The sequence below is a fragment of the Manacus vitellinus genome, unplaced genomic scaffold (genome assembly GCF_001715985.3).
Source record: "Manacus vitellinus isolate BGI_N305 unplaced genomic scaffold, ASM171598v3 scaffold_44_pilon, whole genome shotgun sequence".
In the NCBI taxonomy this organism is placed as follows: Eukaryota; Metazoa; Chordata; class Aves; order Passeriformes; family Pipridae; genus Manacus; species Manacus vitellinus.
The window spans coordinates 1990533-2017377 of NW_021940565.1; the positions used below are offsets into that span (position 1 = coordinate 1990533).

Here is a 26845-nt window from a genome sequence, read left to right on the forward strand (position 1 = left end):
GGGACGGCGCGCCGGTTTATCAAGCGGCGGCGGGCGCGGCGCGGCCGTTGGTGTCCGTGGGCTCGGGCCGTCGCCTTCCATCCGCCGCCGCCGCCATGGAGACCATGACTTTCCCCCGCTACAGCCCCGACGAAATCATCAACTCCCTCCGCACGTACGTCCTGACGGGCGCCGAGGGCCGAAACCTGGTCAAGAGCGACCTGTTCGGCACCCCCAAGGTGGGTGAGGCGGCGCGGGGCGCCTCCCTTCCCCCCCATCCCCGTGTGTCACAGGGCGCTGCCCCGGCCCGTGTCACCGCGGGGTGGGTGCCCCGGGGTTGGTTTGGAGTCCCGGGGCTCTCCTCGCCTCTCGGGCCTCGCCGGGAAGTGGGGGTGGTGTCATCACGGTACCTGGCCTGTCTTTCCTAGTTCTGTGGGAACTGGGTTAAAATAGCGGCAGTGGTTGGTAAAGTCTCATAGTTCCAACAGTTTGGCTGATAAATCAGTGCTTTAAACCGGCCCCGGCTTCTAAACCCATCCCTGCTTCACCCTCTTTCTTCTCGTGTCGCTCCGACCATTAATGTTGCTGTTAATGAGTGTCCTCAGCGGAAGAAAAGTGGCTTTAAAGTGGAATTGATGCCTCAAGGTGGCTCCCTGTGCTTATGCCTGTGGAGGGAGGGGTCTGGCCCTAATTGCTTAAGAAATGACAGGATGATGGTTTTTAAGAAACAAAATTGATAATGGATTAGAGCTATAAATGAAAAACTATTTGGCTTATAGGTATTTTCTTTTCCCGTTCGTTTTAGTATTGTGATGAAGGGCACTCTTTGCTGCAAGATTATAGTTTCTGTGACTTTTTTTTTTTAAGGTTTTTGGTGTCACTTGATTTGAAAACTGCTCAATGAGCAACAATGTAATGAAAACTGGGCCTGGCATACATAGTCAGGGCTGTACTTGTCTGAGCTGCCTGCTGTCCCTTAAAACTGAATCATGAGCAAGTATTGCTTGAACTGCAAAATATTGAAAAGTGAAACTTATTTGTCTTGGTGGCTCAGTGAAATCGGCCTCCCTGTGGTAAAGGCTGGACTAGTTTTGTGGCCTAGCCTGGGAGCCCTGAATAATCAAACATATGGAATACTGATTCATGTCCTTTCTTCCTGCAGCTTGACGTTTTACACCTGATTTACATGAGAATCCTGCAGAAGGTGTATGCAATCAACCTGGAGCACTTCTACGTGGTATGGCTGTGGTGGCAGGGTAATGGAATGTGAAAGGAAAAGAATATTGCCTTTAACGAGTGTTGAAGTTTCTCACTAGCAAATGGCAAGCAGCCTGGTGTTTTGTGTGTTGTAATTGCAGCAATGGGAGCTTAGGAATTCTGCCTCTGTTGCAGAAAACTTGTGTGTGAAGTGCCATGGGCACCTGAGTTTGTGTTCAGGGCAGTTTCTTAGACAGGAGTGGGATTGCAGTACTGCAGCACAGCCATCGGCATGGCTCGTTAACCAGAGGTAAATGAACCTGGGAGCATCATCTGTGGGCTGTTGCTGAGGCCTTGAGAAGTTGCTTTGGTCATTGCTCTTCATCTGGATATTAATTTCAGCTCAAGATACCTGTAGGAATAATGGTTTTGTGGCTGTGCTGCCTCTAGGTCTGCTTCTTTTCTTTTTCCATGGAAAGTGGACTCCCTGCTTCACTGTAGGAACTAGTGGGCATGAAGAGGAGCTCACTTACCTCTGTAGGCTGTGAGGACAGGCTTTGGAGAGCTCTCTCCTTTTGTGGTTAAGCTGTGAATTTTGTTATTTGAGGTACTGAGGGTGCCAGAAAGGTCTGTAAAGTCCAGGAAGAACTGGACAAGCTTAAGAAGGGACACCATGTCCAGCCTTGAAAATACATACTGTGTCCTTGGGCAATTGCCTTTGCCCACAGCTGGAGGAGGTTGGACTGATCTAGAAGGAAAGTAAGTATTGCTTTTAATATTTGATCATCTTCATTCTCCATTAACTGTGAGAAAAGTAAGGAGAGGCTGATAACTCGCAGTGAACAAGGTACTTGGTCTTCTGTCTATGTTAGGCAAGAACTGATGCCTGAAAATGAGAATAAATAGTGTTGTCTCATGGCATTTTTGGATATGCTCTTCCCTTTCAGTTTATGTGCACAAGGTAACTGTTCTTCACAGGGCATGACATTACCTGGGGAACTGTATCGTGAGATTTAAAATATAAGAAAAATGTGACAGTGTACCACTACTTTCTCATTTTGACTTCCTCATAAAACAGTTGAGTGTGTCAATTTTGGCGTGTTTAAAGAAAAAGCTTCTTGCTGGTAGGTGTGTAAGGCAGAGACTGTTGTCCTGCACCAGTTATGAACAAATGACAGCAGAGTTTAGGTTGAATTCCAGAGTTTGTAATGTTGCTGCTTTAGTTATTGTTGTCTTGTATGTTTTTCGGCCAAAAATGACAGTGATAAACTTGATGACACTTTTCAGCCTTTAATATATGTTCCCTGTGGATGGGAAGACAATCCTCAGAGAGTGTAACCTATTGGAATTATCTTATGCTGTGGAAACCTGTATAGTTTTTGTTATAATTATTCTCTACTTACGCACTGACTCTCTTTACTCTTTAGATGCCAGTCAACGTTGACATAATGTATCCACAGATATATGATGGCTTTCTACCTGTCTGCAATTTGTATATTCACATGTAAGTAAAGGATGCTGCATCTGTTCAGTTGCTATTTTTTGTAAAAGTCCAAGTTTTTAAAAGCTTTGGGGTTTTATGCCTTTGTGCTGATGGTGATTCCACTGCTTGCTGGCTTTGAGCAAAGTGAAATTTGCAGATGAACAGGGGGCAGCAATATTTGATAGAGCAAAATTCCTATCTTGTAAAGATGAATGGGTTAAATAATCCAGCCTCACCAAGCTGGAGCACAAATCCATACTTGGAGTGGCTGGAGGGTCATCATTACCTAGAGCAGAGATCTTATGTTCCTGTTGTGTGAATTTGCTGTCTGAAGTCTGTTGGAATCTTGTGAGTGTTACAGACTTTAAGCTTTATTTCAGTTGTAAGGGGAGAATTGACTAATAGTTAGGTGTAGGAGTTCCCTAATTAAGCTGAAAAGTTGTTCTACAGGCGAGTATTTGGTCAATTGAAATATCTGAGATGCTGTAAGAATGCAAACTATCAATGCTGATCAGTGTGTGGAGTCCTGCTGTGTTACTCTCCTGAGACTTGTGCTTGCAGTGCAAATGCTCTGGGGTGAGAGGACAAGACATGTTTTGTAGTAAATGGTTATGGCACAAAAGCTGAGTAATGGTCACCACAGATGAGGTGTGTCTCGTTTTCCTTGCAGGGAGCGCTTGCTGCCGGTGTGCCGGATTAATGATTTCCAAATTGCTGATATTTTAAACCCAAGTAAGCAAGTGCATTATAATTCTTGGGTTTCCTGGGGTGGTGGGTGTTGCTTGATATCCAGGTGCTTTTTATTTGGCATTTCCAGATGGACATCTAGTATGGTACCTGGGTTCCAGCTCCTCTTCTCACCCTTGTTGTTGCCCTTTGACAAGTTGGTTCTACTGAGAAGTTCTTTTGTAGGCTGATCCAGGTCAATAACTGAGGGCAGTTTTAAATGCTGTGAGTCTGTTGAACTACTGGTCTGGAGAGTGGACTGTGACACACTTAAAATAGTGTAAGAATAGATGGTAATGAAAATTACCCTGACAACTTTGGAACTCTGTAGGATTTCTTATGCTGATGCCTGTGTAGGAAGTGATTGGATTTTTGCTTCACCCTTTTAAGTACCCAGCTGTGGTGACTCTGCTACAATACAAACAACCTGGAAAAGATTGTTGTGAAGAACTCTTTCACTTCTGGATCTGTCTTGAATAAAACATATTTGTAATAATCTTTCACATTGCTTGGAATAAACCCAAGAAGTCCCTGCAGTTCAAATTGCTGCCTTCAGTTAGTCTGAGAGTTACAGAGAGGTTATCTCCTCGGAGTTGTAGTTCAAGATTGACACTCCTTCTCCCTGCCTTCTGTTTTAATGGGAGGCTGTGTGTTAACAGTCTTTTACCCAGGTGCCATTATTCATTTGCTGAATTGGACAGAACTGCTAAGAGTTTCCAACTAGCTTGGTGCTAGTTTTTGTGTAGTCTGAAATCTTTCCAAGGTGAGCAGGGGAAGAGCTAATTCGAATTCTGTTTTGTAATTTCTGCCTCTTCTCTGAATTATATTTTGCCCAAGTTTTCATAAGCAATTGCAATGCATGTGGAAACCAGCACAGTGATATCTTGCAACTCCTGTTTCAGAAACAAAGAGGACTGTTCGCTTCTTGAGTGGCATCCTTAACTTTGTAAACTTCAGAGAATTCCGGCGTCAGGTCTACTTGGAGTTACAACTGAACTATGTAAGGCTGGGTGCTGTGTTACTCCAGATACCTATTTCAGTATGATTAATGTTAACCTAAAAATGGGAGCATAAAGGCTGTGGTTTAACTTCATGTTTATGTAACATGTTGGAATTTTAAATGTAGCCAAGTAGTACACAGGAAGGTACCAGTTACTACTTAGGATATTACTGAAAGGGTGGGTTTTTTTTTCAATAATTATTTGATAGTTTAGCCTGGTAAGTGAAGGATTGACACTTTGCATTGTTTTGAGAAAAGATGGGTGCAATGGTCAGTGGGCTGAAGCTTGAATTGTAGGTGGCTTCTCTTCTGGATGTCTCAGGAGTTCAGAGATGCATTTCATGCAAAATAATGATGAGCAAAGCTAACAGAAGCTCAGAGAGAAGCTATATTCCTCTAAAATAAAAAATATCTGAATATTTAATTTGCAGAAAACAGCTCTGGAGAAACACCAGCAACTGGAGGCTGCGAATCGTGAGGCAGCAATGAAGCTGGAGAAACTGAAGTGAGTATGAGGAGTAAGCACCAGGAGAGGCACTACTTGACTTGCCTGTTCAGGCTGGATCAGTGGGACAATGCCAGTTGTGTGAGGTTCAACAAGGCCAGCCAAGTGTGGAGTCCTGCTCTTGGGACATAATAACTCTGTGCAATACTACAATCTTGGGGAAGAGGGGCTGGAAAGCTGCTGGACAGAAAAGGACCTGAGGGTGCTGATCAACAGCAGATGAACATGAGCCCAGGTGGGCAAGAAGACCAGTGGTACCTGGCTTGTGTCAGCAAAAGTGTGGCCAGCAGGACCAGGGCAGTGATTGCTCCCCTGTGCTGGGCCCTGGTGACACCACAAATCCTGGGTTTAGTTTTGGGCCCCTCACAACAAAGACATTAAGGGGCTGGAGTGTGTCCAGAGAAGGGCAGTGGAGCTGCTGAAGGATCTGGAGCACAGCTGAGGAAGCTGTGGGTGTTTATTCTCTGCAGGCAGAGAATGAAAATGAGTTTGGGAATATATGTCTGCTTTGAGAGAATCCTGTTATTTGTATATTGGGGACTAGGGTGAAACTTTTTGCTGTTACAGTTAGTTTGTAATGATGTCTTTATCTCTTCAATAGCTGTAGGAAGCCCATTTTTAACTTAATAGATGGGTAAAGTCATCTGCCTTAGTTATTTGACGTGTTTGCCACAATCTCTGTTTCAAGCCATTTAGTCCTGCTGCCTGTGTCTTTGCACCATTAAGTTTTGTTTTTGTTTGTGGGTAATAGGATGAAGAGATGGCTAGTTTCCAAGACAGCTTTCAAAACAAAGTGTTTTTTCTGACAGCTGCTTTTGGTGTGTGCTACACAGGAGGTTTTCTAGCTAGTATAGGTCTACCTTGATACAAGCTGTTTCTGTGGCAGGTAATATTATTCAAATTTCATAAATGAAAATCACCACAAAAATTGATGGGAGTGTTGTTCTTTTGTGCTTTGCTTAACGTGATCTTTGAACTTAGTCCTCTTTTGTGCTTGTACCACTTCTTGCCAAAATAGCCCTTTAGATTATGCTTCAAAGTCTTGCAAGCAAAGGAAAATAAGATGTATTAATTTGAGACCGTCTTGCTCTGTTTACTAAAGTTACTGACTGTAAACTCTCTGGAGAGAGTGATTGTTGTATCTACTGTACTCTGGCTTGACCGTAACGATGCTGAAGCTGTGCAATATCTTTATTTCTCACTTAGCACCGTTCCAGCTGAACATCAAGAAGAGGTCAAGCAGCTGACAGAGAGCATTCGGGACCTGGAGCACCTGCTAAGGCAAGACTATCGCCGGAAACAGGTATCATCTTGTTATATATTTCTCTGAAACGCTGCTGTGACTTCGAATTGTGGCTGTTCCTCACTTCTGTTGATTTTGTTCCCTTACCTGTAACACAGAGGGTAAAGGAGACTTTTCTGACTTAAAGGTCGTTGCAACACAGTGCTGTGTCTGGCCCCTCTTCATTTTGCTTTAAGGAATGTGAAACATTCTTGAAGTCAGACTTGGGGAATACAAAAGTATATTCGACTCTTTCTTTTGGAAATGACTTGGGAGATACCTGTGTTACTATTTGGAACTGTGATGTGTATTTTTCCTTTTGTTTTTCCATCTGAATTTAGAGAGTTGGAACAGGAGGTGAGCCATGGCAAGAAATGAGGCCTAAGAAGGGTTACCCAAGGGAATGCCTGGCAAAAAGAGTGGGGTTAATTGCAGGGGTAACTTTTCAGCAATGGAAACTTGCCTCTAAGGTCTCATGAGTAACCTTTTCAGCTTCTTTTGGGAAAAAAAAAAGCAATAATCTGTGGTTAGGGTTTTTTATGTCAAGTCATGTCTCTACTATTAATATTATTAACCATATGCTTGACTTCTATATTATTTGGAACTTTAAATTAGATTTTTTTTTTTCCCTGAAGAACAGGGCCTCTGTCAAAGAAGGTTGTGGGGGTGTAATAATGCTAGGGTCAGTAGGAATAGAGGTAGTCAGTCTTATCCCTGTTCCTAGCTACCTACTGCTGGCTACACCCCTCATGCTCCCAGTGGCATTTGCAACAACATCCTTCTTTCCTGCCTTTGAAGTCTTATAGACTGCAGTTTGGTCTGCTGGTTATGACACTCCAAAGGACCCATAAATGGGATTTCTCTTGTAGACAGGTCTGATAGAAAGGTAAAGCAGGTAGCAGTTGCAGAGATGCTTATTTAAAGCTTGTTGCTTTTTTAGACAGCTCTGCAAGAAGTGATTTCACAAAAGAAGATGGATATTGCTGAGAGTACCCGAAAACTGGTGAGTACACCTCTGTGTAGGTGCAGGATGTAGCTTCCATCTCAGATCAACTAATAGATCACCTCTCTTTCTAGGATAAAATTTTTCTTGGAGGTAGGTAACTTTCAGGTGGTGATCATTAATTTTCTAAAGAAAATGACTCAGCTTAATTTTTCCCTTCCATGGGAGCTTTACTGCAGAAGCTGGTTTTGTTGTTAACTTTAAATACACATCTCTACCATGTCAAGCTCTCTGTGTTCAGGAAACTGATAAAGGGCAAGAAATCTGGACTTCTGAGATGCCATGGGCTTACCTTAAGTGCACAAAGTGGGCTAATGAGGCAGGACTGACCTCATTTGTGGAGACAAAACAGGAGGTTTTGAGAGGTTGCACAGGAAACTTTTTGCTCTTCTACTAGGCTAATAGAGCTGGCTCTGAAACCCTCCAGTGACTGCCTAGGTGAGGTATTCTGAGGGAGAGTTGCTAGTAATACACCAGGCTGGATGGGGCTCTGAGCACCCTGGTCTGTGGAAGGTATCCCTGCCTATGGCAGGGGGGTGGAATGAGATGATATTTAAGGTCCCTTCTAACCCAAACCATTCTAGGATTAGCTGGCAGACTCCTTGTGGAGTACTAGTTAACTGCAGTTCTTGTGACTTAGTATTTGCACCTCTGTAAGCAAGTTAGGGAAGCAAAATGGACTGTTATCTGCTTTGAAATGTTAATGCTGTATAGAGGAATTTATTCTTAAAACCTCTTAACGAGGAATGACTACAGAGCAAAGAACCTGTCTAGTTATAAGATCCTGGCAAACAATGCTAGACAATTCCTCTTTGTTCACCTAATTGCTAATATTGAAAGTGTGTTTGTCTTGTTAACCAGAATGACCTTAAAGTGGCTATGGCTACTTTGAAAGAAGAACAAGAGCAGCTGAAATCAAAAATTGTGGAGAGTCCAGAGGAGCTGAAAAATTACAAAGAACAGATGAAAGAGACTGTTAAGAAACTGAAGAAATCCAAGGTGAGGTCTCCCTCTGTCCACACAAGGAGGTATTCTATTAGAAAAAGCACATGTTTTACTGAGCTGTCATCATCTAGAACTGCTTCTTGAATGACATGTAGTAAAACATCAACAGAACAGTTGTTAGTCCGAAATGAAATCATAACTTCAGAGAACTGAAGGTTCATAATGGAGTTGGTTGTTTATTTTTGATTTTTTTCTTTGTCTATTTTTGGTTTTGGTTTTTTTGCTTGTGCTGGTGGCTTCTTCTTTTAAGCAGGATTGCAGTCAGTGCTACTTTTTCCTCAATGAGTAATTGTTTATTTGTGAGGCTAGATGTAGAACTCTGGAATCTGTAATGTACCTGTCTGGCTGTTCGCTCTCAAGAGATGACAATATTTGATAGCTCCCAAATGCCTTTGGATTTAGAATATGTGCTTGGTAATGGTTCTGTTATCATTCACTGTTTCTGGAATTGATGGCTGTCTCCACTAGTATGCTAATCACTGAGTTCCCTTCCTAGCTTTTTTTATTTTATTTTAATGTCCAGTCTTTTAATTTTTGTGGTTCATAAGATTGTTCATACCTCTGTAGGTATTTTTGTTCCAAAGGTGTAAACTTAATATCTCATTTCAGTAACTGTTAAATGTTACTTCTAGTGTCTGGTAAACAATGAGGGTATGGGTATAAAAGTCAATATGCTTTAATTCTATATAAAATAACTCCAAAGCTGTTTATTAATAGTCTTTTCTCTTTAAAGGAAGAAATTACTCAGAAATATGAGAGTTACAGAGACTTAGTTGAGATTCTGCCATCATGCCAACTGGAGGTGCAGTTATACAAAAAGAAGATGGAAAGACAAGGAGCAAATGTGGAGAGACTGGCCAGTGTATTATCAGAGGTTTGTATTATCCAAAATTACATCTGATTAGGGTGAATTTAATGTCTAAGCAAGACAGGTGATCATCAGTAGATGTCTGTAGTGTGAAAGTTTCCATCTCTCCTCTTCCCTGTAAAGAAGGAATTTGGAAAACTTGAAAATGTCATTCTTTATAATGTCAGTAAAACATTGCTGCTGCTTTGCTGTGTGGCACTAGCTAATGTACTATGCACTAGCTATTGACCACTTTGAATAGTCAAAGCCTTGGTTGCCATAGAAACCTGACCTAAAATAGTTTGAACTGTCTTGGGGTTGTTGGTAAGAAATGATGGAAGAAGAAGAGTGAAATCGAGTTTCTTCTGCCTCGAGAGTGGAAACTAAGAGCAAAAAAATTGCTGCTTCAGGAAGAGTCATGTCTTAAGTGCCCTTACTAATATTACTAAGGCAGACATTCTGTGATGAAGTGTTTGTCACAATACAGTACCTTGCTATTTGCTACTTGGTTTTGGGAGAATGCAATTGTTAGAAGCATTTGAAAAATGCTGTGCAGTCTTCTTGGGTATTTGTATAGCATGTGTTCCAATTACCCTGGGCAAAGAGTTAGCAGAAGTCACAGTAACTTCTGAAAGTCATTTTAAGTAATGGGATCTTGTCCATTTGGATGTATTTATAATCAGATAAAGAACTGGTATTTCACTGGGAGAATGAGTTAGCAGTCATATTTCCAAAAAGCAGCAACCTAGTTCTAATCTTAGTACACTAACAGGGAATGTTATCTTGATTATTCTTCCCTTATCGAATTTATTTTTGTCCTTATGTACTCCAGGTCAGAAATATTGAGGACCAGAGTGACAGTGCCCAGATAGAGCTGAAAAGGGTGAAGACAGATGAAATGTCCCTAAAGAGACTGGTCACTGCAAAACGTGAGGCGCTGGCTACAATCGAGCTAAAGATACAAAAGAAGCGTGAAGATGTTGAGCAGCACAAGTGCACTGTGCTTGAGTAAGGATGAGTTGATGTTTCTGCCTGATGCTGCTTTATGTCTTCTTTATGTGCTGCCAAAGTTCATGTCTGGTACAAACACACAGCTTAGCAGTAAGAAGAAAATGAGCAGTGTGGGACAGCTTTGTATGAAGACCAGTGATGCTTCAGGCAGGGACTTGGGGTCTCAAATCAATAATTGCAATGTGACTTGACAGCAATTCTTTTATTGGAGCACTAATTTAATTTATAATGCTTATTCTTGATTCTTTTATCTTCTTAAAGAGAATGTCACATTGGGATAATTTTCCAACTTATCAGACTTCAACAAAGCCCCATTTGCCTTTCATGAATTTTTCATAATTTCCCTTGCCACTTTTGCTCATTATCAAAGATGTTCGAGACCCATGGGGAAATGGGGCTCTCATCTTGGAGGAGCATTATCCTGACATGATGCTTCTGAGACAAAAGGAAAAGTGTCATTTGATCAAAGCCTCTCAGCCCCTCTTCCTTCCTCCCGTCTGCTAAAGGCAGGTTGCACGGCCGTGTTTGCGGCACGTCAGTCACTCCTGCAGCAGCAAACTGCAGCCTTGTAAGGTCGTGGCTTCACTCTGAGATTAGAAGAGCTGAACTGTTATAGAGAATTTATTACATAACGATTTTTCTTTTTTTTTTTTTTTTGTACATGGATAGAAAAGGGAATGTGGAAAATTATTGGCTGAGTAGATTAACCGTGACAGAAGAGAGCTTCTTTCACAGAGCTGAGAGAGTCAAGGAAGATTTAGTCATGCTTAAGGTTTGTGTGGTCTGTAGAATGGCAGAAATATTCCCAGGCTGCCTTTGCTCCCTATTTAGTGTGTTGTACCAGCTAAAGGAGATTATTTGGAAGGAAAATAGGTTGAACATTAGGAGGAATTTCTTCACAGAAAGGATGGTTACAAATTGGAGTGGTCTGCCCAGAGAGGTGGTGGAGTCAGTGGCCCTGGAGGTACTTAAGGAAAGACTTGGTGCCCTGGTCTAGTTGTCATGGTGGTGTTGGGTCAGAGGTTGGACTTGATGATCTCAGAGATCTTTTCCAACCCAACTGATTCTGTGGTTCTGCGATAAAGAACGAAAATAATATAATCTAATGCTTCTTTATGTCAAAAGTTGCCGCTGATTTCTGGTTTTAATGTGTTAGGTATTTCCATTGAGTGATAAAATTAGATACTTTGATAAGCAAGAGGGGAAGGGAGGTGACCTTAGTTTGAAGATAAGAGTTTTTTTGGTGAATAAGAGAATGTGTCCTGACTGTTCCCTTGAGGTAGGAAGGTGTAAGTGGGCTCTTGCTAAGTACAAGTTATTTCAGCTATTCTTTATAGAAAGCTGTTGCTACAATTCCAGCTGTATTTATTGTACAAATGCTTAGGGCAAACTGGTAGGTGGGTTTTGCACTTGAAGTCAGAGTAGATCCCCTGTTCCCACACTCACCCTTTGCTGATGATGTGGCAGCTCAGCTGGAGCTACTTGGATCTACCTGCATGCTGGGGAAATATTATTTGGTCCTTGGGACACAGTGGAATGATGGACTGGAAGTTGCAGGTAACAGATGTAGATGTATAGGATTAGAGTTTGGTGGGGTGGGATCCAGGGATAAGGAAAATGTGTGACATCCAGTTATGCTGAAACATCAAGTGCAGCTGTGTTGCTTTTAACCTGCATCACTCCAAGACAGGAAGGCAATGTCCAGCTGCCTGTTGGGTTTGCTCCTCTGAGGTCACTTGAGTTGCCTTGATTGGCAGCAACTGAGGATCTTCAACATCCTCCTTTAACTCCACTTTGAATTTCCCTTCTTGTACCTAAGTTGTTCTAGTTTAAAAATTGGATTAAGTTCCAAGCAAGTAAATTCTATACATTGTTTCTGGAAGCTACTAGTTTCATGCTCCTAAAATGAAAGCTTTGGTCCTGGTGGGGTTAAGCTCAATCTAGAAGGAGTCAAATGGCTCAGTACTAACTTTTTTCTCTCACCTTTAGATATTGTAACAAAGTCCAGGAGAAGAGAGGTGCTGTATTTGATAAAGTGATGGCCATTCACAAGGAAATCCAACAGACGAGGTACAAAATTGAGGAGCTGAAGGATAATGCTGGGAAAGAAGCAATGAAAACCAAGGTGAGGTTTCTTTACTCCCTCCCCACAAAGGAATCCTCTTTTTGGTAAAAAATAAAACCTGATTTTTAACTTGAGCTGTGTACATAAAGGAACAGTTACTGTAGTATGGGCAGTACAATAATCCTCTCAACAGCCTCTCTCAAACACAGGACCACTTGCCATATCACAAATACTTTCTTCCTAGAATTTTATTAAGATGTCTGTCAAACTCAGCTTTGGAAAGAGGCAGAAATCCTGATGGGTTGAGAGTGAGGGATCACAGTTTGCCTGTAGCATCTCATCCTATCTCTTCATTACTGAAGTACTGTCCATGCTGGGAAGTCACAGTGGCAGAGACCTTGGAGATGCAGGTTAACACAGAATGGGGCAAGGAGTGGTGTGAATACTGGGCTAGTGATGTTTGCTTGATCATCTTAGTGTTGTAACCACTAGAGTTCCAACAGAGTTGCAATAATGGGATTTTGGTTGTGGCTGCTCTTATTTTTCTGGTGTAACTCCCCTGTGTTTTGTGAGTGCTGCTTCTTAAGCCAGGGACTAGATACCTTTGAAATCACTTGAGTCCACAACATCACTCACTTAACATTTATGCTTGATAAGGATTTAACTTTGCTGATGGATTTTTTTTTTTTCTTCTTTATCTTCTCTTTCCAGGAAATACACCTAAGTTTGAAGGCTGCACTGGAGAAGTGTCATGAATCTCTCATTAAGACAGCGAAGAGTTTCGAAGCCTCAAGAAAAGAGAGAATTGCTGAACTAAAGAAAGGGCTGCTTAGCATTCAGTCTCCTGGAAGTAGTCACTAAGCCTGTCTGCACTTGTGTTCCACTTTCATTATGTTTGTCCTTGTACCTGAACTCAAGAGCTTGTGCTTTGCATGGGGTGGATAATGATTCCAGGCAAAAGCCAGCTTTCTCAAAAACCATGTCAGAACACGTTTAGCTTTGTAGGCAGATCCTGATGTCATGAGCTCACTAGCATGGATAAGAAAACACTCAGTTTCTATTGTTTCAGTCAGTACCTGGTTTTAGTGGTAATATTGCAATTCTTGCTAACCCCAAATTGCTCAAGACTTTAGACAGAATCCTGATTTTTGTAGAAACTGTTCTGTAAGCTTTGCTCTGGGAAGACCTGGTGCCTTGGTGTGGCCTGAATGTATGGACTGTTCAAGATAAGTCAGTAACAGGTGATATTCCACTACCATTACTCAATTAAGATGAAATCCTGACAGAGCAGTAGCATCCATGTAAATGCCAAGTTGCTCTCATGACAAATATTGGTAACTGTAAACACACAGGAGTATCATTTTAGTTAACAGCACAGTCCCACTCAATCCTTGAACTTATTTCTGCTCTGTGGGGTATTGAACCCCCATCTGTGTTTATTAAAATGTCTGTGTTAGGGTTCTTAATTCTCTTAAAAATTTTAGATTGATATTTTGTACCTTAAGTTGTGATGGCACCCAGTGTGCCACAGTGGTTTTAATTATTTTGAAAAATGTTCCTTTTTACAATATTTGATAAAAGGATTAATCCTTTTTCTCTTGTCTTTTCCTTCTCTGCTCTTCTAACTGACTGGGCATAACATTTCAGTTGAAATACTTTGCTTTGTACGTTTTTAGGAATGTGTGCTACACAGCTTTTTATGATGAAAGGAGGATTCAAACCATCTTTCTAGCTTTGATTCTGCTCCATCTCTTATTAACTAGAGGTGTTTGCAAGTCAGTCAGGGACAGCAGGTGATCCTTGCTTCTAAAGCTCTCACTGAGGCATCAAACCCTCCTATGGTTTTGCTCTGAGGTTTTTTTCCTTGCACTGTAGCATAGAATTGTTTAGATTGGAAAAGCCCTCAAAGATTGAGTCCAACCATTAACCCAGCACTGCCAACCCCACCACTAAACTGTGTCCCCAGGTGCCACAACTCCACTTTTAAATACCTCCAGGGATGGGGACCCCACCACTTTCCTGGGTGTGAGACATTTCAGAGGAAGTCAGTGTTAATCTGCAAATTTCAACCTAGTAAAAAGCTTCTCATAGTTTTCCCATTTCTGTCAGATATAGTCTGTGTGATAGGTGTGTGTGTGTGTGGCAGCACTTTATGTTTTTAAGTGAGCATACTCTTCATCCCAGCAGTTCTGTTGTGTTGTGCAGAGTTTGGGGAAAGAGTAACTGCTAAGGTGGTTGATTTCTTCCAAGAGCTGAAGATGCTGAGTATGTAACAGGCACAGAAAAATTCTCTTTGGGCTTCATGCTCTAGGCCACGTGTGGAATAATCATGTTCTGGGTATTGTACTTCAGAAGTGAGTTTTAAATTAATATCTCCTCTTGTGCTGTGTATTAAAACATTGTTCTTTACATGCTCCACTCCTTTGCCATAGCATGGATTCTAGTGTAACATGGATACTATCTGTGGGAAGGTGTGGCTTCTCATTGCAGGACTTACCAATGAACTTGATGCCTGTGCAAAATGCTGTGTTAATTTCTAGGTATCTCCAGCCTTACAGTACTATGCCATTTAAAGACAGATGACTTCATAAAGTTTTCCCTGAGCTTTCTTGTGATATCCCTACTTCTCATGTCAGTCTAGCCTATATCCCAGCTTGACAAGATGCTGGAAGCCAAGCATTTCTTCTTTTAACTTCTCTGAGAATTTTGGGGTGTGACTTAACTTTTTTTATTTGGTGATGCTGTAGAGATTCAAAATGGTATTCTATAGACTTGGTATTCTAAAAATATTGCAGTAATATCTCCTTGCTCATAAATGCTGTTTGGAGGCTGCACTCCACAGCCTGGATATTGCAGCAGCTCTTGGGAGATTCCCAAAAGCTTCCAGTAGATACTGCAAGGGATTACTCCAGCCAGCAGATGAAGATTCCTAGGCTGGAGAGATGATGCTTGTGTATCCCAGTGACCAGGAGTTTGCAGCCCAAAGAAAAAGCTGGATTCTGGTTCCTGCTCTCAGGAGTTTTGCAACTCTGGCTGTTGGGTAAAATAAAAGGCTGCAATTCATGAAGAAAGAAAACTTGATTCCCAGGGACAGATTTTTGTATTTCCAATAGGCTCTTGTGCCTTCACAGCCACCTGTCTATTTTTACCTAAAGTACTTATAAATAAAACATAAGCAAAATGTATTTTATCTAGAGATAATTGATTCCTAGGTGTGAGTCTACTGCTGCTTTTCAAAAAACTTCTATCCACCACAAACCAAATGGCAGTGAGGGGAATGTAGTGTGGCCTGAAGAGCAGTGAAGGAAGGAAGGATGGCTTTGCTAAGGCAATACAGCTCTCTTTCCCTCAAGAGGGCAGTGTTAGTCAAAATTTTCTTGTTGGTTTTTTTTCTTTTTTTTCTTTTTTTTTTTTTTAGTTTTTCTGTCTATACTACTGCTTAAATGTGCAGCTTAATTTTTTTTGCACATGCTCAAGTGTAATACATAATATACGACATCAATTGCAGCACGTTTGCCTTGTACTGCTTGGGCTGGCCACACTTGTTTTGGAATATGTTGAGTTACGAGCAGTATTCTGTAAGCAGCTTTTAAAAGAATTTAAACCAACATCGGTATCTCTGCAAATAGAAAAAGTAGTAGTAAGATGGGAAGTGTGTGTGAAGCTTAGGTTATGGCTTGGCACAGCAAGTGAGCACAAAACTTGAAGAGGCTGTGTGATACCTTTTCCCCACAATGCTGCTGCTTTCCTTGGGAAGGAAGGAATCCTCTTTATCACTCCTCTGTTTTACCTTTACTCCAGAGCGTGGCTGCAAGGATCTTTAGAGCTCTGTCTCTGAAGCCTGATTTCTGTTAGGCTTTGGGTGAGGAGAGCGGGGCTGGGTTAGGTGAGCAAGGTTTGTATTTTCACCTCTGAGACCCTCTTGCTGGGGTATGGGATGAGCTGGAAGAGGAGCTGATGTGCTGGCCACTTGGTGGGGATGTTGGCTCGGAGAGTGGCTGTGGATTCATGTTCCATTTCTGCCACGTGAAGCCAAAGGAAACTTGCTGAATCTGCGGCTTCAGGATCACAGCTTTGCAGCTCCACACTCATCTGTTCTAGGACTGGCCAGGACCAGGTAAACTAGAAGTTAAAACTTACTGGCATGTTTCCACCTGAGGATGTGACCCTTTTTGCTGCCTGTCCCTGATGGACTTTGCCCTACCGTGCTGTTTTTTTGGGTTTGGTCTCACTTGCTACATTGAAGGTACATGAGTGGAGCTGTTGAAATTTGGAGGTAAACACTCCAGGCAATGCCTTGGGTGAGACAGGTCCTTACATGTACCAAAACACAGTCACTAGAGGTGGATGTTGTTGACTCTTGGAGAAGGGAGGTTGTAGATGTGGGGTTTTTTTTCATCGAATAAAGCCTCAGTTTTATTACCATGAGGCTTTTGTCCCTTTTTCCCCCAGCAGAAAAGAGAGCAAGGTGTTTAAGGAGCACAGTTTCCTAATGGGTAACACATCATGCAGTACTTACTGCAAAAAAGATTTCGGAGGTTGGGACAGTGATATTGTGAAAGGCAATGCACTGAAAAATGTACTTGCAAAGAAAAATTGGCATTAGAGGAAAAAAATGTTGTTTTTGCAAGCTGCAAGTCCAACAGGAGAGGACTGGGCGAGGCCAGTGTTTGTAGAAAATGAGCAAACAAAAGGAGGGAAAACCCAGGTTATATTGAGGTTTCCATAGCAACACAATACTTTTCCTGGAAAACTCAAATGATGAGATCTAATCTATCTGCTGTTTAACTCTTGCATGCAGAGCCCTCTCCATTCTCGACTTACCTGTTCTTCACAGCACCCTCTCTAGTGATGAGTGTGCTGTCACTATGCCATAGTGGTCTCCTTGGGGAATGATGTCCCTGGGACACAGCTGTTCCTGTTCTGTTCCCCTGTTCCAAAGCATGTACAAAAGGAAAACCTTACGAGGCAGCTTGTGTGTGATGAACTGTGTGCAGGAATGACTTGCCAGGTGTGCTGATCCTGGGGAGCTTCAGTTCCCTGTAGATCCCAGAGAGGATGGGCTAAGCTGGTACTGGGAAGTGGTACCTGTCGGGCAGGTACATTGCTGAGGTGTTCCACAGCCTGCAGGGTTTGATGCATAAGGATGTGTTCTCCATGGAAATGATGCAGCTTAGTGCCTGTCTGAGATCTGTGGAAAACTTTCTGCAACCATTTGGAGAGTTCAACAAAGTAGCCTGTTTTAAATTTGTGCCTGACTTAAATTTATACGCAGTATTCTGCCAGCTGAAAAGCCTCAGATTTGGGGAATGAGAATCCTCGATGGCAGGGGAGGTTTCTTGTGGAGAAAGGTGGAAGGGTGGCAGCTTCTACCTGACAAAAAGGACACCTGAGAGAATTGGTAGCATGGCAAAAATCCATGAGATTACTATTGATCTCAAATACATAGAAAGCAGTGTATGTTCTTTGTTGAGAGAAGCAGAGAGAGTGGATGTAAGAGAATTCTCCTGGTACAACAGAGAGGGAGTGGATTCTATTCTTTGCCTTCTGCCCCTAGCAGCACCACCCTTTGCTCCATCCTTGCCTCTGCTGTAGGCCCTGGGAGGCAAAAGGGGCTTGTTCTTGTAGGGATAATGGAAGAGGGAGAATTGCCTCCCTTTGTACCTGAGGTCCCCTGCATGGTAAATTATTACAAAGAGAGGGTGGTAAGGGAAGGCAGGTATCTCAAATGGTGCTGAGTATCTTATCACAGAATCATGAAATGGTTTGGGTTGGAAGGGACCTTAAAGATCATTTTGTTCCCACCCCCTGCCATGGGCAGGGACACCTTCCACTAGATGAGGTTGCTCAGAGCCCTGTCCAACCTGGCCTTGAACACTTCCAGGGATAGAGCATCCACAGGTTTCTCTAGGCAACCTGTGCCAGGGCCTCACCACGCTCACAGGGAAGAATTTTTTCCATACATCCAACCTAAATTTCCCCTCTGTCAGTTTGAATCCATTACTCCTTGTCCTCTCACTGCAATTCCGTGAAATTATGTATGTATATTTAACTGTATCTGGGGTGGAAGAGCTCCAAAGGAGTGAAACTTGGATACCAACTTGCAAGCTGCTCTTTTACCCCTTGCTAACACAGTACAAAACCTGAGGGCACATGAAGATTTGGGGAGACTTCTACTTATTTCTGGGAACCCCCCTCTGCATTTCTGTTGGTTGAAGCTGGAGTGCTGGTCACGTCCTATGGCCTTTGTTTCTGCTGCAGGTCTTATGACTGGGGGTGCAGTGCTGGGGTGTGTGGCAGATGTGCAGAGTGGGATATTTTCAGTCCCTTTTGTTAGACCCACTGCTTGGGTGGCCCTAAGTGAAGCAGAGAGAGTCCAAACCTGTGTGATCTCCCTGGTTCTGTGCTGCCTGATGGCTTTGGGGGCAGAGCAGAGCCTACAGAGTGGTGTACACTGGATTTCTGTGTGTAGATGGGTGTGTTACAGCCTTGTAAAGGCCCCATCAGTGGCCAACCCCTGCAGTATTCAGCAGAAACAATATTCTGTTTTAATTGGTGGACTTCATGGTTTTTTTTTTCTCTCTGACTGGTTCTGTTATTAACCTGTTACTGCTTATCGAGCCCTGAAGATTTGTGGATAGAAAACAACCATCATTACGATATTTAAAAGAAAAACCAATTTGCAGGTGTTCAAAGAACAGTAATCCAGGTATGTGCCAATAAATAGGAAGCAGTGCTTTAATATCTCTTAACAAACCATCCCCCATCTTTAAACATTTATTATATTTCCTCCTATTTCTCCTGACAGCCACCTGTTCAACTTGTGACCTGTTTGTAAAAATCTGCACACCTTCTACCAGAGGGACACACGCACTTACAAACTTCTGTTCTGTGGGCATTAAGTAAATTATTTCTTTAAGATCATATGGCAGATCTATAATTAATTAAACCCTCCATGATATTAGCGCAAAATAATTTAGCCTTTCTAAAAAGGTAAATGTAATTTGCCGATCTGGTATTTGGAAGAATGCTTTCCCCAAAATCAATTCCTTTAGTTTCCAGAGAATAGAAATGAGAAGCAATCTCATTTTAATTATATCTCTTTATTGCTAACAAAGGAATGATTTATGCAATTAAATTAACTGGCTAGAAAATTATTCTCAGCTGGGCTGTCCTAATTCTTTGCTTTCTGAATTGCAGGCTCTTACACTTCTCTATGTAGATTAATTTTTCTGATATGCAAACAATGCTCCTTGTGTTCATTTTTAACATTTTTTATTCACAGCTCCCCTTTTCTTAGTGTCAATGACATGAGTAATATTTGTGCACTGCTGGGCTCTGATTCAGGCCTTTTTATGTAGAAAGATTGGGAAAAAATCTTTTCTTTTGAATCTCATTATTGCAGAGCAAGGTTTTGAAGTTTTCTTATCTATGGCTGAGAAACAGCAGCAGGAACATGGAGGGACTGCAAAGACGTCAAAGGATGCAAACTTTTGAAGGAAAATGTATCAGCACTGAGGAGACAGGTGAATTTACAGTTAGTGTTAAGTAAGCATTTTTAATGTATTCCTCTTAAACCTCTGCCTTCTTGCATCCAGGCAAAAAGCTGAATGCAAGGGGAAAAAAAAATAAGGCAGATTTATGCTGTACACAGACATAATAGGGAAAGAATTTGGGGTTTTATTTTTGCCTGGGATTACCTTGCAGCGGCTGGCCAGAACGTTAGCGAGCGATATTTGGGCTGAGGGGAAAATTACCGTGTAACAACACATTGTGACCATGTGCCAACACAGCCTGACATCCTCTGAATGGGGCATTGGTGTAATCTGCTGCTTTAAACCAGCAGTGAACATATTGCAGAGCACGTGTTGGCTCTGTCTGAGCTGTCCTGCCCTGTATCAGTGGAGATGTGTCAGCTGGTCAGGGTTTGCTGTGCTGGCACTCTTGAGCTGCTATCAGATGGCTTTAAACTGAAAGAAAGTAGGTTTAGATTGGATGTTAGGAAGAAATTCTTCACTGTGAGGGTGGAGAGGCACAGATCAAGCTGCCCCATCCGTGGAAGTGTTCAAGGCCAGGTTGGACAGGGCTTGGAGCAACCTGGTCTAGTGGAAGGTGTCCCTGCCCATGGCAGGGGGGTTGGAACGAGATGAACTTTAATGTCCCTTCCAACCCAAACCATTCTAGGATTCTGTGAAACAAAATCAGGGTTTTTTTCTGGGTTGGAATCCGGTGATTTGGGTGTGGAAAGGTCTGTGCCATTGGGATTCTGAAGGCTTTTAAAATGCTGTAGGAAGGATCAAGCTATGATGATTTGGACAGGACAGGGAAGCACTATGAGAAAGGGAATCTTTCTTCTGGGCTGTGTGGCTGCTGGGTGGGTGAGTGAAGGGTGGTTGATGCAATGCCTATTGATTTGCAGTTGTTGTTATCCTCGAGGATACCACTGTAAAATCAGCACAAACTGAATTTGCTTAGAAAGTGGGATCACACTTATTGGAAGAACCTTTCTCAAAGAACAGTTGCCCTTGGCTTACTGTCAAAGAATGATTTTTTTGTTTTAAATTTATTATTATTATTTTTGGTTTTTTTTTTTCCCCTAGACCTGCAAACTCTCTGCACTGGGTTCAGTTCTCCTCTGTGAATACCTTGGCTCATACAGGAAAGAATCCCTTACAATGCCTGAGGAAGATGCTGTGGGGTGTGAATTTACCAGCAGCCTGTAGAGAAGGCTTTGAGTTCAATACTATCTAGGCTGTAGGAATGGCTAGAAATCAATAAGATGAAATTCATGACAAATGCTACCTTTAGGGAGGAAACATCTGATTAAAAAAATGAGAAACAGCTGCCTAGGCAAGCAGTACTACAGGGAAGGGTTTGGGTTCATAGTGAATCACAGATAAGTGAGTCAGGGATGTGCCTTTAAAACGAAATCTTCTTCCTGGAAGCATTAATAGGAGTGTCATGAGCAAGTTGTGGGGTCGGAGGAGAGATATGACTACTTCTCTGTTTCTTGCTGAAGGCTGGCAGAATGTATCCAGCTTTGCAGGCTGCATTTCAAAAGCCAAAAATGGGAAAGAACTGGGAAATCACGATCTGTGGGATAAATAATGACAAGTCTTACAGAGGGAGAAAATTAAACTTCACTTACAGCAGGGGAAAATTAAGCTGGTACCAGGAAAACCTTAACCATAATTTTCAATGTTCACCTATCAGCCTGCCAGAAAAAGACCTTGAACCCACTGGATGTGCCCCTTGGTCCCCCAACTCCACCTGCTTTTACTCTTAACTCCTGTTAAGCTCCTGTTCCCTGCTACCTGTTTCATTCTACTTTGGTAGCAAATTTCAGGGGCTGGTACTGAAAGCTGCTTCTAGTGATGACAAAAGGAAAGGTTTGACTTCCCAGTGCCAGAAATCCTTTTGGAACAAGCAATGTGTGTGTAAACATACAAGGAACAGAGCAAGCAAAAAGGTGTGCTTGTAGTGGAAGGCAGTGAAAGATGAAGAAGGAAAATAAAATTTAAAAAACCCAAACCCAACAACTAACAAAACAAACAACCTCAACTGTAAAAAACAAACAAACAAACAAAAAATGAAACAAAAAACAACCAAAACAGAAATTGTCTCCTTTCATCCAGTTTGATGGCATGTTGGATCAATTATCTTAGAAAAGGGTATACTGGGACCACTAGAATGCTTTAAATGGTGGTCAGTGTAAGTTACAAAACTAGATCAGTCCTTTGCTTTTATCCTGTTGAAACCAGGGAGGTGAGGGCTGCAGTACCAGGAAATGTGCAGTTGCAGGTACATCTCCACGGAGCCACCGTGGGAGGGAAGAGCTGGAGAAAGCCTTCAAAATTCCAAAATGTTGGGAAATGCAGAAGTTAAGGTCACTTCTTACAGGCACAGACACATAATAGTAACCCTGTCCATGACAGTGACAGTTTCAAGGAGCCACTCCAGAAGGAACGCTGTTACAATCTGAATTCTGGACTCTCTGGTTCCTTAACAAAGGAAATAAGAGTGAGTTCCCTCCACATCCTCTAATAGAATTAATCACCTCTCCATGGACCATTTCCCAAATGTGCCAGGATTTAATTTCACAGCGAGTGCTATCCAGATGAAAAGCTGTGTTTGGTAACGTGGGGGAATCGCTCCTTTTGTAAAGATCTCTACTGCAGGTGGCCGTTGTTCCCTGTGCCTTGCTTGTTGATTTATCCCACAGAGCTGGCTGCCTGGGAATGCCTTTCCACTCTGGGATAAGATTCAATGCCTTATGAAGATACTGTAGATGTGTTCCCAGCAGGTACTTTTCTTCCAGATGAGGTGCTGTTCAGAGAGTAGTAAAGCAAAACTGGTTGGAATGTGACAGCCTTGTCCATTTGCCCACAGTTTCCTTAAAATAGGAGAGAAAATCACTAGAAAGGCCCACTTTGCTACTGCTTCATACTTTTCTCTTTCCTGTTATGTTTTGCCCAGAATTTTGTTTTTGAAATCTAGTATCTTCTACTTTTATTTCTGCTGAGGTTCTCAGGAAGCAGGATCCAGTGAGAGATGGAGCTTGGACTTGCTATAATCAGAGTAATATTTGAATAAAACCAATTTTCATGGGTTTTTTTGTCTGTTTCATTGTATAACATTAAAAAAATTAATGAAAATTTTAATAAGAATTAAGCAAACAGTTAATATTTCATTTTAAGTAATATACTTTTGTTGATAACCGATTCTGGACTTGGAATGAATGCTGAACTCGGAAGTTATTCTGGTTCACTGCACTGAAAGAGATGCAAGTACTTGGAAAGCTTTATGTTGACCTTGTGTCTTCATTTCTCCTGACTTTTCATTTCTAGTCTTTCCTATTTCCCAGTAAATTACTGAGAGATAGCTCCTAGCTGCATCTTGCGAGCAGCAGAAGAAATGAAGCAGTGTAAAATATAGATAATTACATACAGGACTGCTCAGTATATATTAGACTGTATAGCTGTGCACGTCTGTGCTCTGTCTCATTGCATTTCAGAGAGAAACACTGTGGAACAACAAGCTCAGGGGTTTTACACTCTGGCCTTTTATAATCTGTTTTGTTATTCTTGTCGAGAACCAGTTTGGAGCTGAATGATCTTAAAGGTCCTCTCCCACCTGAACTGCTTCTATGATGATTTGTGTGGCCATTGTGCCCAAATTGGCAACACCTGCATTGCCTGGGTAAAAGACAAAAGCCAAACAGCTCAGTGAAGGTTTTTGTCTCTGAATGTCATGAGGTTCCTCCAGCACACAGCTTGCCCTGCTGTTTCAGTTTTCCCTACCTGCTGAGATGCTCTGTGCCATCATCCTGGTCCCAGTGTCCATCCCTTAGGGATGCCACTGGTAACAGGCCACCAAAAAAATCACCTGGACTTTGTTCTGCTGATCACCAGGCCCAAATGATTTTACGCCCACCTTATTTGTGCCCGCCCTGAATTTTGTTCTTCCCCTTTCTGATCCAAATGAACTCTTCCTGCAGAAATCTTGGTCTCTAGAGCTATCTTGGCAAAGACTTGGCCGCTCCATTGATTCTAAAGGGCTTTAGCAAAATTTTAAATATGCAAATAATAATAATAATTATTGCTGGTAATAACAGAAGCGGCAGGGGATTTCTTTTTTTTTTTTTTTTTTATTTCTCTGTCCTCTTCAGATGCCACTTTAATGCAAATCAAACTTTGCAGATTGTGTTACCTATTGAAAAATAGTTTCAATTAGAAATTCAATTACACTGTCTTGGGGGGGATGGAACTGACAGTTACTTTGAATTTTGCACGTTATAGAGGGCTCCAAAGTGCCATAAATCTGCTAATTGATTTCTGTACCTGTAATGTTTGATTAGGTGTATTTTATTGTCTTCTCAGTTTTAATTAACCCCAGGCTTGTCAAAATGCTTCCACTGACAAAGGATATATGATGAACTGAGATAAACTCTATTAACAGAGGCTGACTTTTGTCAGTAATTGCTATCATGCCTGAGAGTTATTAGAAATTATCACACACAAAGAAACTGTACTTTTGGTAACAACTTTTATGGGCTGTTATAAATCTGTTGATTGCCCCCTACGCAGAGGAGATAAGCAACTGTGAATGACAAGGGGTCCGAAGGAAGATCAATCATTTTCTAGGTGTCTTATAAATATTAAGAGTGACAAAATGGGAAGAGTTATGAAGTCTAAGTGCTGAAAATTGAATGGATGCTAATGCACCTCTATCTGTTCCCATTAGGGATTGTGAGGACTGTTGAGACAAGGGCACAACCACCTCGGGATGCTCTTGGTTTTGGTGAAGAAGAACATCTTACCTTGGAGCTCTGAAGGCAAACCTGACAAACCATCTCTTAGACAAAACAGGAGAGAAGGGTTAATGTCTTCATTTTTAATAATGCACCCATCTGTAAGGGCTTTGTTTATGTAAGGTCTTTAGATAGAGATGTATACAGACTTACACAGGAGTCTGTACATAGATATTTTTGGGTGAACTGCAGCTTCATCTGTTGCACGTCTCTGCCCTTGTTTGGACTCTGGCCTTGATATTTGTTTGGAGTTCTGTGTGAGTGGGGTGTTGATGCAGGTGCAGTCCTGTGGACACAACTGAGATCACACTGAGAGTATCAACAGAGCAGCAATTAAGCCACACGAAGTTGTAAAAAAAAAAAAGAGACAAACTTTCTGCGAAGTATCTGTTAAAGTTGATGTAAATACTTCCTAGAAACACCAATACAAAACAACTATTTATAGTTAAGGTGATGTTTGTAAATTTTTTAAATATATATATATATCTAACTATATCTTGGGTGAGCACATACAATCCTCAGGAACTGCAGAGACCTTTTTTAGTATTTTCTGCCAACTTCTGTGCAAGCTTTGGACAGTCTTGGCTGCAGCAATTTTGAAATTGCTTTATAGATCCTCTGTCTTATTCAAAATAGTTATTTTAGCTTGATTTTTTTTTTAATCTACAGCTGAGAGGGTATTTTAAACTGAGATTTATTTTCTTAGCTGCTTTTTCAAAGAATTATCACAATGGCTTACAGTACAATTGTGTGAGTGGGCTTGGAGAAAGGAGGACCAGCGTAGAGCTTTCCCATGCAGAGCTGTTTTATCTAATAGCATTAGGATATTTAGCTTATTATTAATAGTTTGGTGAGCTTTTAAAATATGTCTGGAGCTTGCAAGGTGTGGATTCTCCCTTTTCTGCCCTAGCTTAGCCCAAAACTGAGTGAGTTGGCAAAGTGAGAACTATCACTGATTTCTGCAGCCTGACAGAGGATCTTAATGCTGGACTCCTGGCACAGCCTAGGAGGGATTTCCCATGGGATTCTCCCCTCTCAGCTGCTGTGAGAGTGGGGAACTCCAGCAGCGCTGAGAGTTGTGATCTGGCTTGATGTTTTGTGGAGTATCAGAAGAGTCCTGGACTTTCCACAGCTTGTGATATGGGAATTGTGAGTTGAGACCAGCACAGGAGGGAGAGCTAAGGATGCCCTGCTTGGAGGAGCTGTGGCAGATCTTTTAGCCTTGGTATACTGGGAATGGTTCTGCAGGCTGGAATGTTCAAACTGATTTGCTGTATGTGGTATCTGAGTGCTGCCCCCAGCCTTCAAGGGGCAATTGATGAGTTTAGGAGCTGCACCCTCCTTCTGGTTTGTCTTGGTTACATAGCTCTGTGCAAGAGATTCCATGCAAGTCTTGTGTCTGTGTGTGTGTGTCTGTGTGTGAGTGCACATATATCTGTATTCCCTCTTGGGGTATGCTGAAAACAATCCATTTAGAAACCAGGTGTCCTTGTCTCTCTTGGCATCTGGTTAAATATCAGCCAAGTAGGAGAAGGTAAATCCTAGGCTGCTTTAACAACTGCTGGGGCTGTGAAGCCCTGGGCTCCATCTGATGGGATTTGAAGGTCACGGTGGTTGCCCACGTGTGAAAGATGTGTCCTTATTCCCCATAGGTAAAACAGACCAAAATGATCTATCTGAAGGTGTCCCTAAACTGAGCTATGAGCTGAGACATCCGCGTTTCGGGCTGCTGAGAGCAGAGGTCGCTGTTGAACTGGAAATGGAGCCCCTGCACCTCTCCAGGGCCACCTTCTTTCCATTGTGCCCGTCTCCGAACCCGCTCTGTAATACCTCAGGCTGCTTTTCCCCTACAAAAAGACTGTGCTCTCAGAAGCACAGCACTAGGGGCTGAAGAGGTGCAGCCGAAGGAGAGTGCAGGACAGGACAGTTGAGCTCTGTTTCTCTGCAGTTCACTCTTGTCCTGCATTCCTGCAAACACATCCTGCAAATAACCTTAATCTGCAGCTCCTCTGTTTCATTCGTTCCTGGTTCCCAGCACAGTCTTATCCATAGCAGAATTCCCTTCGTTTAGCCCTGGTGACTGTCTATGAAAGGAGAAAAACTTGATCTGAGTAGCAGCACTGCAGGGAAACCCATATTTATTTATTTATTTATTTAAATGGGCTAATTGAGCCCCTTTTGGCTGTTCTGGAGGTTAAACTACTGCTGCTACACACAGGTGCATTCCTGCAGTGGGGTATCATCCTCTCCTGGGCAGGGCTCTGGCAGGAGGCACAGAGCTGAACACTGGGCCCAGCTGATCCTGACCTGGCTGTGAGTGTGTCTGCACTGAGTCCATTCCCAGACAAGGAGAGCTGGATGAAAATGCTCAGCTCCTTTTATGAATTTCCATAAAATCCCATAGGTCTCGACTTGCTGCAAGTTACCCAGGT

The 26845-nt window shown here is 42.2% G+C and overlaps 1 protein-coding gene across 1 annotated transcript; it reads left to right on the top strand.

Annotated features, from left to right (window-relative positions):
• Nucleotides 1–65: 65 nt before the first annotated feature.
• Nucleotides 66–13743, top strand: NUF2 (NUF2 component of NDC80 kinetochore complex). The gene is made up of 13 exons (XM_018078944.2): nt 66–218; nt 1142–1216; nt 2604–2680; nt 3330–3391; nt 4288–4385; nt 4817–4890; nt 6097–6193; nt 7113–7175; nt 8037–8174; nt 8914–9054; nt 9860–10035; nt 12028–12163; nt 12815–13743. Exons 1-13 carry the CDS (start codon nt 96–98, stop codon nt 12962–12964), a joined length of 1410 nt encoding a protein of 469 aa, XP_017934433.1. The 5' UTR covers nt 66–95; the 3' UTR covers nt 12965–13743.
• Nucleotides 13744–26845: the final 13102 nt, after the last annotated feature.

What these genes read in the sequence shown, in the direction of transcription:
- NUF2 (XM_018078944.2), top strand. Translation starts at nt 96, where the DNA reads ATGGAGACCATGACTTTCCCCCGCTACAGCCCCGACGAAATCATCAAC. An exon ending in TGCTGATATTTTAAACCCAA is followed by an intron (nt 3,392 to 4,287) that starts GTAAGCAAGTGC and finishes CTCCTGTTTCAG; the next exon opens with AAACAAAGAGGACTGTTCGC. An exon ending in CACAAGTGCACTGTGCTTGA is followed by an intron (nt 10,036 to 12,027) that starts GTAAGGATGAGT and finishes TCTCACCTTTAG; the next exon opens with ATATTGTAACAAAGTCCAGG.